A 12,664-nucleotide genomic window follows, 5' to 3' on the forward strand; every position below is an offset into this window, starting at 1 on the left:
ATCACAAAACACTCCTGATACTTTCTTCCAGTTGTTCCATCCACACTGCACTCTGTGGGTCATCTCTGTATCTAACTCTCCATCTTGGGCTACCACTGATCCTTGATATTTAAACTTATCTACGCTTTTCAGTGGCTCTTCCTGCAGGCTAATGGTTGAATCCCGATCATCATTAAACCTCACTCTTCCCACTTACTGTCCACTTCCTGTTTTCTGGTGCTACAAAACTCAGTGTCACCAGCACAAAGCCTGCACCAGGTGGATTGATCTTTGATCCCACAACTTAATACATCCATCACCAGACCAAAGAGGTAAAGACTTCATGAAGACCCCTGGTGCCGACCTCCTCTTACTGAGACATTGTCTATTAGACCAATACTGCTTTTGACCCGAGTCCTCACTAGCTCATATATGTCCTGGTCAATCCTCACAAACCTCTCCGGTCCTCCTGTTTCTCTTGGCTGGCCCATATAAGAGCCTATAAACCATGTTGGCTCTTCAAGTCAATGGATCACAATGAGCTTTTTGTTGGACTACTATACTGTATGAAATAGTCCAAGTGACCAGGACAGTAAGGACACAGCAAATGAAAATACCACACTAGAAGATCTTGGGAGATCCCATGCAGATTATAAGCAGCAAGTCGCTTGTGTGTGTTTCTCATGATTTTTCTTCACTCCCATATTGCAGTGCTTCATTACTCACCCTGTGTAAACCCTGTAAATGTGGCTGTGGGCATCAGTGCCCTGTAGTGGACTTGTGGCACATCCAGGGTGGGTTCTTCTTGTACCTGATCATGCTGGTATAGGATTTACTTCACTAAGATCCCAAATCGGACTAAATGGGACCAAGAATGTGTTATTTAATGAATATCGGTGCAGGCGTTAAACGTTGTTCTCATTGGGCATTTCTTTACTTTCAGCACCCAGACGAGAAGCGGTTAGAAGGCCTCTCCAAGCAGCTGGACTGGGATGTCCGTACTATTCAGCGCTGGTTTCGACAACGAAGAAATCAGGAGAAGCCCAGCACCCTGTCTAGATTCTGCGAGAGCATGTAAGAGAATTTCCAGTATTTTTGGGTCGTCTCATTTGTTCCAAATGAAAAATCACAGGCACACCGTAACAATAAGCTTGTATAAGGCACAAAGTGTCCATATGCACATCTAATACAGATATATGCAAATACAGGGTGAGTCAAAATGATGTTAACATTTGAATGGCGGAAACGGTTTATTCACAAAACATACTTCATATGTGCAAGATGATCTACAGGAATGTCTCAGCCTGTTTGCCAGGCTCAGCGGTGCACAGGTAAGCGTCCAGCATTAAGACGCCAATCTGGCACAAGGGGCTGTAAGAGCAGATAAGACAGTAAATTTTTATTTATTGGTTTATTTTAGATTGAACAGTCCTTAGCAGTCCAGAGGTAGAACAGTTTAGCGGGCGACGGCGTAAGGGTTCATTAATACGGGGGAATACAAACAGTGCGAGTCAAGAGCTTATAAGTAAGAGGAGCGCAAAGTTGAGCAGGCAGCTGAGAGGGAGAACAGTACAGGAGCTTAAGGGGAAAAGGTGTAAAATAACTGTAGTTGTTCTTAGTGTTGCCATTTAATTTTAAGAAAAAAAAGTTAAGGCAATTTTACTAATCCTAAATAAAATTTTAATAATGAGGCCAGTGCAATGCAAGTCCTGTTGGATGTTGGACTTTTTAGATGATGGTTTGGAAGAGAAAGTTGTCTATGAGGGCTACATCTGCAAGAGATGCCAGCTGATCCAGCACCTCAAGCTCAGGGTCGCTGAACTGGAGGAGGAGTTGGCTGACCTGCGTTTTAATAGAGAATTGGCGGACTTGGCCCAGGTGTCCTTTAGAGATAGTGTGCACCCCTAAGGTGGCGCGGGAGGAGATTCCAGACCAGACAGGTAGGAATAGGTGGGTCACGGTCACAAGGTGTAATGTAAAGGGTGCACACTGTCCGGGGGCATCAACCCCAGAATTAGAAGTGTCAAACCATTATCATGTCCTTGCTGGACGGTGACTCTGATAATTCTGAGGTGGTAGGCAGGGTTGAGGAGCCCCAACGGGCCACCTCAAAACCAGTTCCCAAAAAGAGAGAGGTAGTGATAGTTGGGGACTCAATCATTAGGGGATTGAAGCGCAGGTGTGCTCCAGAGAGAGAGAGTCTCGCACAGTGTGTTGCCTTCCGGGAGCACAGGTGGGAGACCTCCCTGGAAGGGTGGATAGGCTCTTGGCCAGAGCGGGGGTGGATCCAGTTGTCATTGTCCACGTTGGAACAAATGACATACATAAGGGTAGTCTGTCAGTTCTGAAATCCAAATTCAAAGAGTTAGGTACCAAGCTGAGGAGCAGAACTGACAAGGTAGTCTTCTCCGAAGTTCTGCCTGTGCCACGCGCCAGTCCAGGTAAGATTGAGGAGATTAGAAGGCTTAACGCTGGCTCAAATCTTGGTGCAGGGTAGAAGGGTACAGGTTCATGGGGCATTGGGACTCCTTTTGGAACAGATGGGACCTGTTCGCGTGACGGGTTACATCTGAACCGGAGGGGCACCAATGTATTGGGGAGGCGTATGTGTAGGCTAGTCGAGGATTGTTTAAACTAGGGAATGGGGGCAGGGAGTTTAGGACAGGCCAGATTTAGATCTATACATGGAAGAACAAACAATGGTGTAGAAATAAAAATGCATAGTAATGTAAATTTTAAGCAAACACGTAAAGATAGAAGGATTAACACATTAAAAATAGCTTGCCTTAATGCTAGAAGTATCAAAAATAAGGTAAGTGAGTTGGAGTTGTATGTAGCAGAGCACAATTATGATATTATAGCAATAACGGAAACCTGGCTAAATAACAAAGATGGGGATGAGTGTAACATAGAGGGATACACATTTTTTAGGAAGGATAGACAGAACAGAAAAGGAGGTGGGGTTGCTGTTTATGCCAAACAGGAATTAAATGTAAGTCATCTTCAGTTGGATGATGAGCCCCATCTTAGTGAGGACATGTGGCTTCGCCTGGAAAATATTAGGGAAAAGGTCTCATTTTAGGAGTGTGTTATAGACCACCCAATTCAGACAGTAATTTCAACACACATCTTTTAGTAATATCAAAAGGCAAGTTTACAGGGGATATTATAGTCATGGGGACTTTAATTATCCAAATATTAACTGGGATAACCTTACAGATGGAGGAGCACAAGAGCAGGAGTTTTTAAGAAGTAATCAGCGACTGTTTGTTAACACAGCATGTTAAAGCACCAACAAGGGGTGAAGCCTGTCTGGATTTAGTATTCTGTAATAATCAGGATAGAATTGAGGGTGTAGAGGTGATTGAACCACTAGGGTCAAGTGACCATAATGTAATACAATTCTCAGTATTTTGTAAGAGTACAGATGCAAAGACTAAAATTGTTAAGTTGAACTTTAGTAGGGCTAATTTTGAGCAGATGCGACAAAGTCTAAGTAGGATAGACTGGGATAAGCTTTTAAATGTGGAGACAGTCGAGGAGCAGTGGAACAGGTTTAAAATGTTTTACATGTAATGCAGGACAGATACATACCTAAATTTGGAAGTAATAGGAAACTAAAAAACTCCACGATGGATTAATAAAGATTTAAAAAAGAAGTTGCAAAGGAAAAAACTGCTGTATAAGGCATATAAGACTAATGACTGCAAAGAGAACCAGAGCTATGAGAACATGAGGGCAACCATTAAGAAGGATATCAGAGAGGCTAAAAGACAGTTGGAGAGGAATATAGCAGATAAGGCGAAAGAAGACCCCAAGAGATTCTTTCAGTATTTTAGTAGTAAAAGAACAGTTAAGGAGGAGGTCAAGTTCATCAGGAATAGTAAAGGGAATTAAAAGATACAGACAATGAAATAGCAGATGCCCTAAACTTACATTTTTCTGAGGTGTTTACAAGTGAGCAAGTGGATAACCTGCCAGAGGTAAAACAACTACTAAGGAGGTACTGAGGGATTTGGAAATTGTAGAGGGAGAAGTGCTGCTCAGATTAAATAAGATGAAATCAAACAAATCACCAGGCCCAGATAATATTTATCCTCGTGTTCTTAAGGAGGCTAGTGAGTACATATATAAACCCTTGACACATATTTTTAGGAAGTCACTGTGCACTGGAGAGATTCCAAAGGACTGGAAAATGGCAAATATCATCCCATTATATAAAAAGGGTGACAGGGCAGATCCAAGCAACTATAGGCCAGTAAGCTTAACAAGCATCACAGGAAAATTAATGGAAGGAATTATTAAGGATAAGATTGAGCAACACATGACAAGGACAGGAGTTATTCTGAACAGTCAGCATGGGTTCAGAAGGGGGAGGTCGTGTTTTACTAACATGTTGGAATTCTATGAGGAGGCAACAAAAGGATACGATCAAAGTGGAGCTTATGATATTATTTATCTGGACTTTCAGAAAGCATTTGATAAGGTGCCACATGAGAGGTTGGGCATCAAGTTAAAAGAAGTGGGAGTTCAGGGTGATGTTTTTAGATGGGTGCAGAATTGGCTCAGACACAGGAAGCAGAGGGTGATGGTGCGAGGAACCTCATCAGAACTGCCGATGTTAAGAGTGGTGTTCCACAGGGGTCAGTGCTAGGGCCGCTGCTATTTTTAATATATATAAATGATTTAGATAGGAATATAAGTAACAAGCTGGTTAAGTTTGCAGATGATACCAAGATAGGTGGATTAGCAGATAATTTGGAATCCGTTATATCATTACAGAAGGACTTGGATAGCATACAGGCTTGGGCAGATTTGTGGCAGATGAAATTTAATGTCAGTAAATGTAAAGTATTACACATAGGAAGTAAAAATGTTAGGTTTGAATACACAATGGCGGTCGGAAAATCGAGAGTACACCTTATGAGAAGGATTTAGGAGTCATAGTGGACTTCACAGCTATCAACTGCCAAACAGTGTTCAGAAGCCATTAAGAAGGCTAACAGAATGTTAGGTTATATAGCACGATCTGTGGAGTACAAGTCCAAGGAGGTTATGCTCAACCTTTATAATGCACTGGTGAGGCCTCATCTTGAGTACTGTGTGCAGTTTTGGTCTCCAGGCTACAAAAAGGACATAGCAGCACTAGAAAAGGTCCAGAGAAGAGCGACTAGGCTGATTCCAGGTCTACAGGGGTTGAATTATGAGGAAAGATTAAAAGAGCTGAGCCTTTACAGTTTAAAAGATTAAGAGTGACATGATTGAAGTGTTTAAAATTATGAAGGGAATTAGTACAGTGGATCGAGACTTGTATTTTAAAATGAACTCATCAAGAACACGGGGACACAGTTGGAAACTTGTTAAGGGTAAATTTCGCACAAACATTAGGACCTTTTTCTTTACACAAAGAACGATAGACACTTTGAACTAGTGACCAAGTCGTGTGGTAGGCAGGAGGACTTTAGGGACTTTCAAAACTCAACTTGATATTTTTTTAGAAGAATTAAGTGGATCGGACTGGCAAGCTTTTTTAGAACTGAATGGGCTGTTCTCGTCGAGACTGTTCTAATGTATATCAGATGGAAAGTTGATTGTTTGACTCACTCACTATTTCTTGTTTAGTTGAAAAGCTAGAATTTGGCAGGATAGTACAGCTAAGTCAGTAGGTATCTGGTAAACTAGAGCATCTCTATATATCAGTACTTAAGGGTAACCTACTACCATTAAAAAGTACATTCCCCAAAAATCCTTTGATAGACTTATTTGAAACTTGGTGACAAACATTACCCAACATGTGTTTTTTTTGTAATGTGTTGATATTCAATAATAATCCTGTAGCGAGTGGGCTATTTCAGGCGCCTGTCTTTTGTTTCCGCTCAGCACAGGCAGACCACCAGTTGAACGCCGCCAGCACACCAGTGCCACTCGCCAATAGTGCGAACGGACGAGTGAATAATTGGAGGTGAGGTGTTTTGAGAAAAGGAACAGACGCAGGATGATGATGTGTGGTGTGACCTCTGAATTGGAAGAAGGAAGGTTCACCAAAGCTGACAGACAATGTAGTTACCCACTCGAGGTGCGTTATACATCTCAAGTCCATCTGCCAGGGAGGTAGAGAGAAATACAAGAGGAGTTGGATTCCTTGTACCCAAGACAATAAACTCCAAGTGATGGCAGCAGGGCAGCTAACCCCAACATTGGTGTGTCGTGGTTAAACTGGGCTTTTATATACGGTATATGGTGGTCTTCATACCGCTAGCACTGTCATGAGGTGCTGCACAAAGCAAACAGGAATGCAGTACTATGTAGTGTAAGATAAGTTCAGATAGAAGATGAATCACAGGCAGAGAATCAGAATCAGAATATCTTTATTGTCATTGTAACAAATACAATGAAATTAGGTCAAAATATAAATAAATATAATTACAAAAGGATAATAAGAAATAAGGTAGAACACAAATATTTAACATAAGACCTTAATTGCACATGAAACACTTTTGCACAAGATGTCATCTATTGCACTGCTGCATTGGAGGTGATTAGATGGCATTCAGTGCCCTAATAGCAACAGGGTAGAAACTGTTATTCACTCTATTAGTCTTTGTTTTGATGCTCCTATATCTTTTGCCTGATGGCAACAGTTGGAACACGTCATGAGCAGGGTGTGAGGAGTCTTTTAAGATGTTTTCCGCTTTCCTGAGGCAGTGAGAGCTGTGCAGCATCCAGAGAGGGTAAAGAGCAGCTGATGATCTGCCGGGCAGTCTTTACAATCCGCTAAGGTGTTTTCCTCTGCGCTATTATGCAGCTGGAAAACCCACGCAGAGGCAGCAGCACAGATACTCTCAATAGAGCAGCGACAGAAGGACACCACCAGTTTTTGGGGGATGTTATTTTTTCTGAGGACTCTCAGGAAATAAAGTCTCTGCTGAGCCTCCTTCGCCAGCTCTGCTGTGTTCACACCCCGGGACAGGTCTTCCATGATGTGGACTCCCAGGAAGGGGGAAACCTGACACTCTCTCCACACAGTCCCCTCTGATGTAGAGTGGTTTGATGTCCATTTTCTTTTTCTTGAAGTCCACAACGAGCTCCTTGGTCTTAATTGTGTTCAGGAGAAGGTTGTTGTCAGATAAAATCCCTTAACATTCGTAAAGACAACAAGGCAGTCATCAGAGGTGAAGGCTGCAATTCTAGTCGTCTGGTATTAGAGGAATAGGAAAACTCAAAGATAGATAGATAGATAGATAGGAAAGGCACTATATAATAGATAGATAGATACTTTATTAATCCCAAGGGGAAAATCACATACTCCAGCAGCAGCATACTGATAAAAAAACAATATTAATTAAAGAGCAATAAAAGTGCAGTGCACGTTAAAAAATGCAAGGTGGAGAGTGTGAGGCAGGTATAACAGACAATAACTTTATATAATGTTAATGTTTACACACCGGTTGGAATTGAAGAGTCGCATAGTGTGGTGGAGGAACGATCTCCTCAGTCTGTCAGTGGAGCAGGATGGTGACAGCAGTCTGTCACTGAAGCTGCTCCTCTGTCTTTAGATGATCCTGTTCAGTGGATGCAGTGGATTCTCCATGATTGACAGCAGCCTGCTCAGTGCCCGTCGCTCTGCCACAGACGTCAAACTGTCCAGCTCTGTGCCTACAATAGAGCCTGCCTTCCTCACCAGTTTGTCCAGGCGTGAGGCGTCCTTCTTCTTTATGCTGCCTCCCCAGCACACCACTGCGTAGAAGAGGGCGCTCGCCACAACCGTCTGGTAGAACATCTGCAGCATCTTGTTGCAGAAGTTGAAGGACGCCAGCCTTCTAAGGAAGTATATTAGGCTCTGTCCTTTCTTTCACAGAGCATCCAGCTGCACTCCCAGGTATTTATAGGCCTGCACCCTCTGCACACAGTCACCTCTGATGATCACGGGGTCCATGAGGGGCCTGAGCCTCCTAAAATCCACCACCAGTTCCTTGGTTTTGCTGGTGTTCAGTTGTAGGTGGTTTGAGTCGCACCATTTAACAAAGTCCTTGATTAGTTTCCTGTACTCCTCCTCCTGCCCACTCCTGATGCAGCCCATAATAGCAGTGTCGTCAGTGAACTTTTGCACGTGGCAGGACTCCGAGTTGTATTGGAAGTCTGATGTATGTCGGCTGAACAGGACCAGAGAAAGTACAGTCCCCTGCGTTGCTGACGACAATGTCAGACTTGCAGTTCCCGAGATGCACATACTGAGGTCTGTCTGTAAATATGACAATGGCACAATCCATGCCACCAGGTATGAATCTACTCCCATCTCTGTCAGCTTGTCCCTAAGGAGCAGAGGCTGGATGGTGTCGAAGGCACTAGAGAAGTCCAGAAACATAATTCTTGCATCACCACTGCCTCTGTCCAAGTGGGAGAGGGATCGGTGTAGCATGTAGATGATGGCATCCTCCGCTCCCACCTTCTCCTGGTATGCGAACTGCAGGGAGTCGAGGGTGCGCTGGACCTGTGGCCTCAGGTGGTGAAGCAGCAGCCACTCCATTGTCTCCATCACATGTGACATCAGAGCTACAGGCCGGAAGTCATTCAGCTCACCAGGATGAGATACCTTTGGGACTGGGGTGATGCAAGATGTTTTCCAAAGCCTCGGGACTCTCCCCTGTTCCAGGCTCAGGTTGAAGATGCGCTGTAGAGGACTCCCCAGCTCCAATGCACAGGCCTTCAGCAGTCGTGGTGATACTCCACCTGGAAAGAAAGAAAGAAAGAAAGAAAGAAAGGAGGAATGGCAAAATGTGAAAAATGTTTGCTTCGTTGAGACTGATTTGGTTTATGGTGCTGTTTTCTTTTTTTTTCTTTTTTAACAATCTCACACTTGTGCTGTGTTTTACAGTTTTAGAAAGCTACTGCACATGAGAGCTTGTGTTCAAACCAGATACCTCTTAAGAGGGAAAAACGATTCACAGAGGTGACTAGAGGAAATTATCTTTAAAAACCTTTTTTGATAAAAGCCCATTTGTTTGGTGACAATCTCAGCATTCTATCAGATATAGTTACAAATTAGAAAAATGTTTTCTTATTTTTCTTCTCAATCTTTTTGTGTGCAGGTGGAGGTTCACGTTTTATCTCTATATATTCACATATGGGGTCCGGTTCCTTAAAAAGGTAAGCTTTCATAATAACATGAATTATAAAGTTTTTCAATTCACATTATTATCATTTTTTCTTTTTGTTTCTCAGTTTGTGCTTGTTGCTTTATATTGGGAACCCACCGGACCCAATTAGTCTTATTGTTCAATAGTCAGGGAATTACAAAGTGCTGGGTGGTGCAGGGAAATGGGAAATTTTCAGTGGACATTCAATGTATGTATAAACAAAATACATTTAATGATGAAATTTATTGTACAGGATATGCGATTAATTATGGTAATCAATATTCATTCAATATTTTGAAGAAAACATCAGGAAGGTGTTGTCCATTTCTCTGTACACATTCTGACAGCCTGCTGTGGAAACTCTGCAGGTCTACAATTCTCGACTTAACATGTCAAGTGGAATGCCAGAGATTTTCTCTTCAATCCTCCTTTTCAGTTCAGCAATGGCTGCAGGACGTGTGCAGTACACTTGGCTTTTAACATGTCCCACAGAAAAAATATGACAAACAGTGAGATCTGGGGATGTCACCGTTGCATGAAATGACGCGCCTTCCAAATAATCGTCAAATAGTTACCATCAACTGACGGTCACAATGAGAAGTGGCTCCACCTGGGGACTTCTTTATTAAGACTGAACTCGTTTCTTAGTAATTCCGCACCCATGTTGTAATCGCATGAGCTGACTGGACACGATAATGATGTCCTAACTGGCAATGACGCTGAAATTCCCTTTGTGCAGCAGTCACCGTTCTTATAAAAGGCTTTCACAGTGAACGCTCTTTGCGCACCACTCCACTGCTCCATTGTGACTAATGCCAAGGGGGTCCTAAACAAGGTCACATTGGTCCCAAACAACTGGCGATGCCCCTGGGTTGCCAACACCTAGTTCCAAAATTTCCCTTTTCCCTGCGCCACCCTGTATATTATTAATATTATTATTAACAATAACAATAATAGTTATTTCATATTGTACCTGCATTTGCTGTTTTGTAAAGCCTGTGGTTTTCCTCATTGCCTTGGCATATTCTGAATCTCAGGAAGGTTTTCCTCATTTTGAGGGTTTTCTTTTTGCAGGCTTCATTTCCATATCTACCTCCATGACTCGTCCTCTCGGGGAAATATTTTGTTTCTGCCTCTTAACAAGTGTCTAGTGATAAAAGATTACTGTTTTTAATTTGTGAATGCTGATCTGTCTTATCAAATTTGATGCGAGTGTCACTGTGGGGCATGAAGGAGTAAATAAGCCTTCTCTTTGTTGGTGGATTTTCTTTGCTCGTTCTATTATTATGTCAGACTGTTGTCCCAGGACGGCCATTTATGTTCAGTCTATTAGCTTTAACGTTACCCCCTGACATCATAAAACAAGGATTAGATGAACAGATGTTCTTGGAGCAGAATGATACACCCTTCAGACTCATGCTTCTCCTTGTATGATATGTAAGGTGGATTCATGCTGTGGCAATGACAGCTTCTAAGACAGCAAGGAAATTTTGGGAAGCCAACTGGGGTTGTCCTCTTTATTGTCCAGAAACAGCAAATCAAACAAAGAAAAACAAAAAAAGACACTAGTAGGTGTTTGTCTCTTGATTGGGAGCGAGCAGTTCATAAGGCTGTAACGTGATAATTCAATATAACATTGTCCTGTTTCAGTACACAAATCATGACAACACATTCAAAATTCTGTCAATGTCCGAAGTGTGGAGCCAACCCGGACACAGACAGGCGGACAAGTTGTTTTTCAAACCACCACACGTTTTATTTACAATACTAATTACAAATATGGTCACTCAGACCCAGCCCACTAGTGCACAAAACACCCCAAACACAGTCCTGGCCACAAATGCCTCTTCTTCAGGCCGCCTCCACTCTCTCCTCGTGCCTCGTCCTACTTCCACCCGACTCTAGCGCTGAATGAATGGAGACAGCCCCTTTTAAACAGTCCCGGCATTCCCAAGTGCCGGTTGTCCTCCCGGCAGCTCTCCGGGTGCCGTCCTAAGTCTTCCCCCCAGCACTTCCTGGTGTGGCGGAAGTGCTGGGGTAACAGGTCCCCAAGGCATTGGGGCGCCTCCTGGCGGTGACCACGGGCCCCTACAAGGTGGAGCTTCCATGCCCTGTACCCGTGGCCCCCAGAGTAACCAGGAAGGCGGCCCCCACGTGATCCAGGGTGGGCTCTGACCCTCTTCCAGTCCCTCACGCCGTCCCGGCCGGGTCGTTGCCCCTGACATCCCTGACAGAAGGATACACTCTAAAATGCTGTCAATGTCCAAAGGATACACACTGTCCAGAGGAATGATTGGAGGGACAGCCTGGCAGATTAGTCTCGTTTAATTTATTATTTATTTTTTTTTTAATTTTAAGACAAACAATGTTAGCTTGTTGCCTCAAAGAACAGCAAAATAGCTCCGAAGCTCCTTACTCGCTTGTGCCTTGGTCCAGACTGAGACCTCTTTCTCCCTGGGCACGCCCCTTTTTTATTTCATCCCACCCTGAATGGGCGGGGCCTTCTCCGGGCACCACGGGCAGGATCTCTCCTGGTTTATCCTTCCATCTATTTCCAGAGAAGTGACCGTTTTTGTACGGGACTTTAGCTGAGAGTGCACCAGGTGTAAAAACAGCAACTCTACTTTGGAGGGCGTTCATGTTGAAAGGTGCTGTGTAAAACCAGAAGGGCCAGTCTCCATAACTGACTTCTTGCTTACCTTCAAGCGAGTTATTTCACCTTCTAGGTGTACAGATCTTACAATAGAAAATAAATGTAGAGAACTGTAGTGGAATAGAATTCACAAAATACAGCAGGGTTTGTTTAGACACTAACAAGACAAAAGGTTAAGAAGTTTTCATGGAATGAAATTTAAGCTGCCTGGACTCAACATAACGACATTAGCATCCTGACAAATAAAAGAACACGGAATGAAACAAAGTGCTAGTGATGTGGCTGATAGGTGGGTATGCAGCAACAAGCCATGTTTTTAAAAAGATCATCTGTCCATGAGCTAACCAAGCAAGTTCAACCGGTTGAGTGGTCTTCTGCTCTTGGTAACTTTTCTTACAGTTTCCAAGTAGCATTGTATTCATGTACACCCTGTCACTTTTCCCCCCTGAATGGTTCTTCAAGTTTGGTAGAAAGTCTGCTTCCATTTTGCCCTGCCAGTTGCTATCATGAAGGACCAAATTCTGCGCTTGATGTTCAGTGTCTTTGTCCTTGTTTGTTTTTTTAGGTACATTTGCATTGTAAGAAAATCACAAACAGTCATAAAGAGTTGGGGCACACACGGGAAAGCCCCATACAATTGAACACAAAACATGAGCAATAAATGTGTTAAGATACAAAGACATGAGTCTCAGGAATGACTGATAGACAAGATAGCGACACTTCCAGCTAAGTACAGGCCAGGCAGGAAGAGGCGGGTCCAGGTGGGTGGATACCAGAAGTGACGCCAGAGGCATTAAGGCTGTCAATCAATTGAGTCAGTAAAGGGAAGAAGGCAAGAGGTGTTAGTAAACAGCGCCATCTTGGGAATCATTGAGGAATTACCATCACCAGAAGC

General features: G+C 43.3%; 1 protein-coding gene across 2 annotated transcripts in view; it reads left to right on the plus strand.

The window, feature by feature from the left end:
- Positions 1-12,664, plus strand: part of cers6 (ceramide synthase 6) — a 184,978-nt gene that overhangs the window by 79,640 nt on the left and 92,674 nt on the right. For both annotated transcript variants that reach the window (XM_039757541.1, XM_039757542.1), the window contains exons 3-4: positions 923-1,053; positions 9,069-9,126. In XM_039757541.1, the coding sequence (XP_039613475.1) occupies positions 923-1,053; positions 9,069-9,126 (189 nt within the window). The remainder of the gene's footprint in view (positions 1-922; positions 1,054-9,068; positions 9,127-12,664) is intronic.

Source organism: Polypterus senegalus, chromosome 6 (genome assembly GCF_016835505.1).
Source record: "Polypterus senegalus isolate Bchr_013 chromosome 6, ASM1683550v1, whole genome shotgun sequence".
In the NCBI taxonomy this organism is placed as follows: Eukaryota; Metazoa; Chordata; class Cladistia; order Polypteriformes; family Polypteridae; genus Polypterus; species Polypterus senegalus.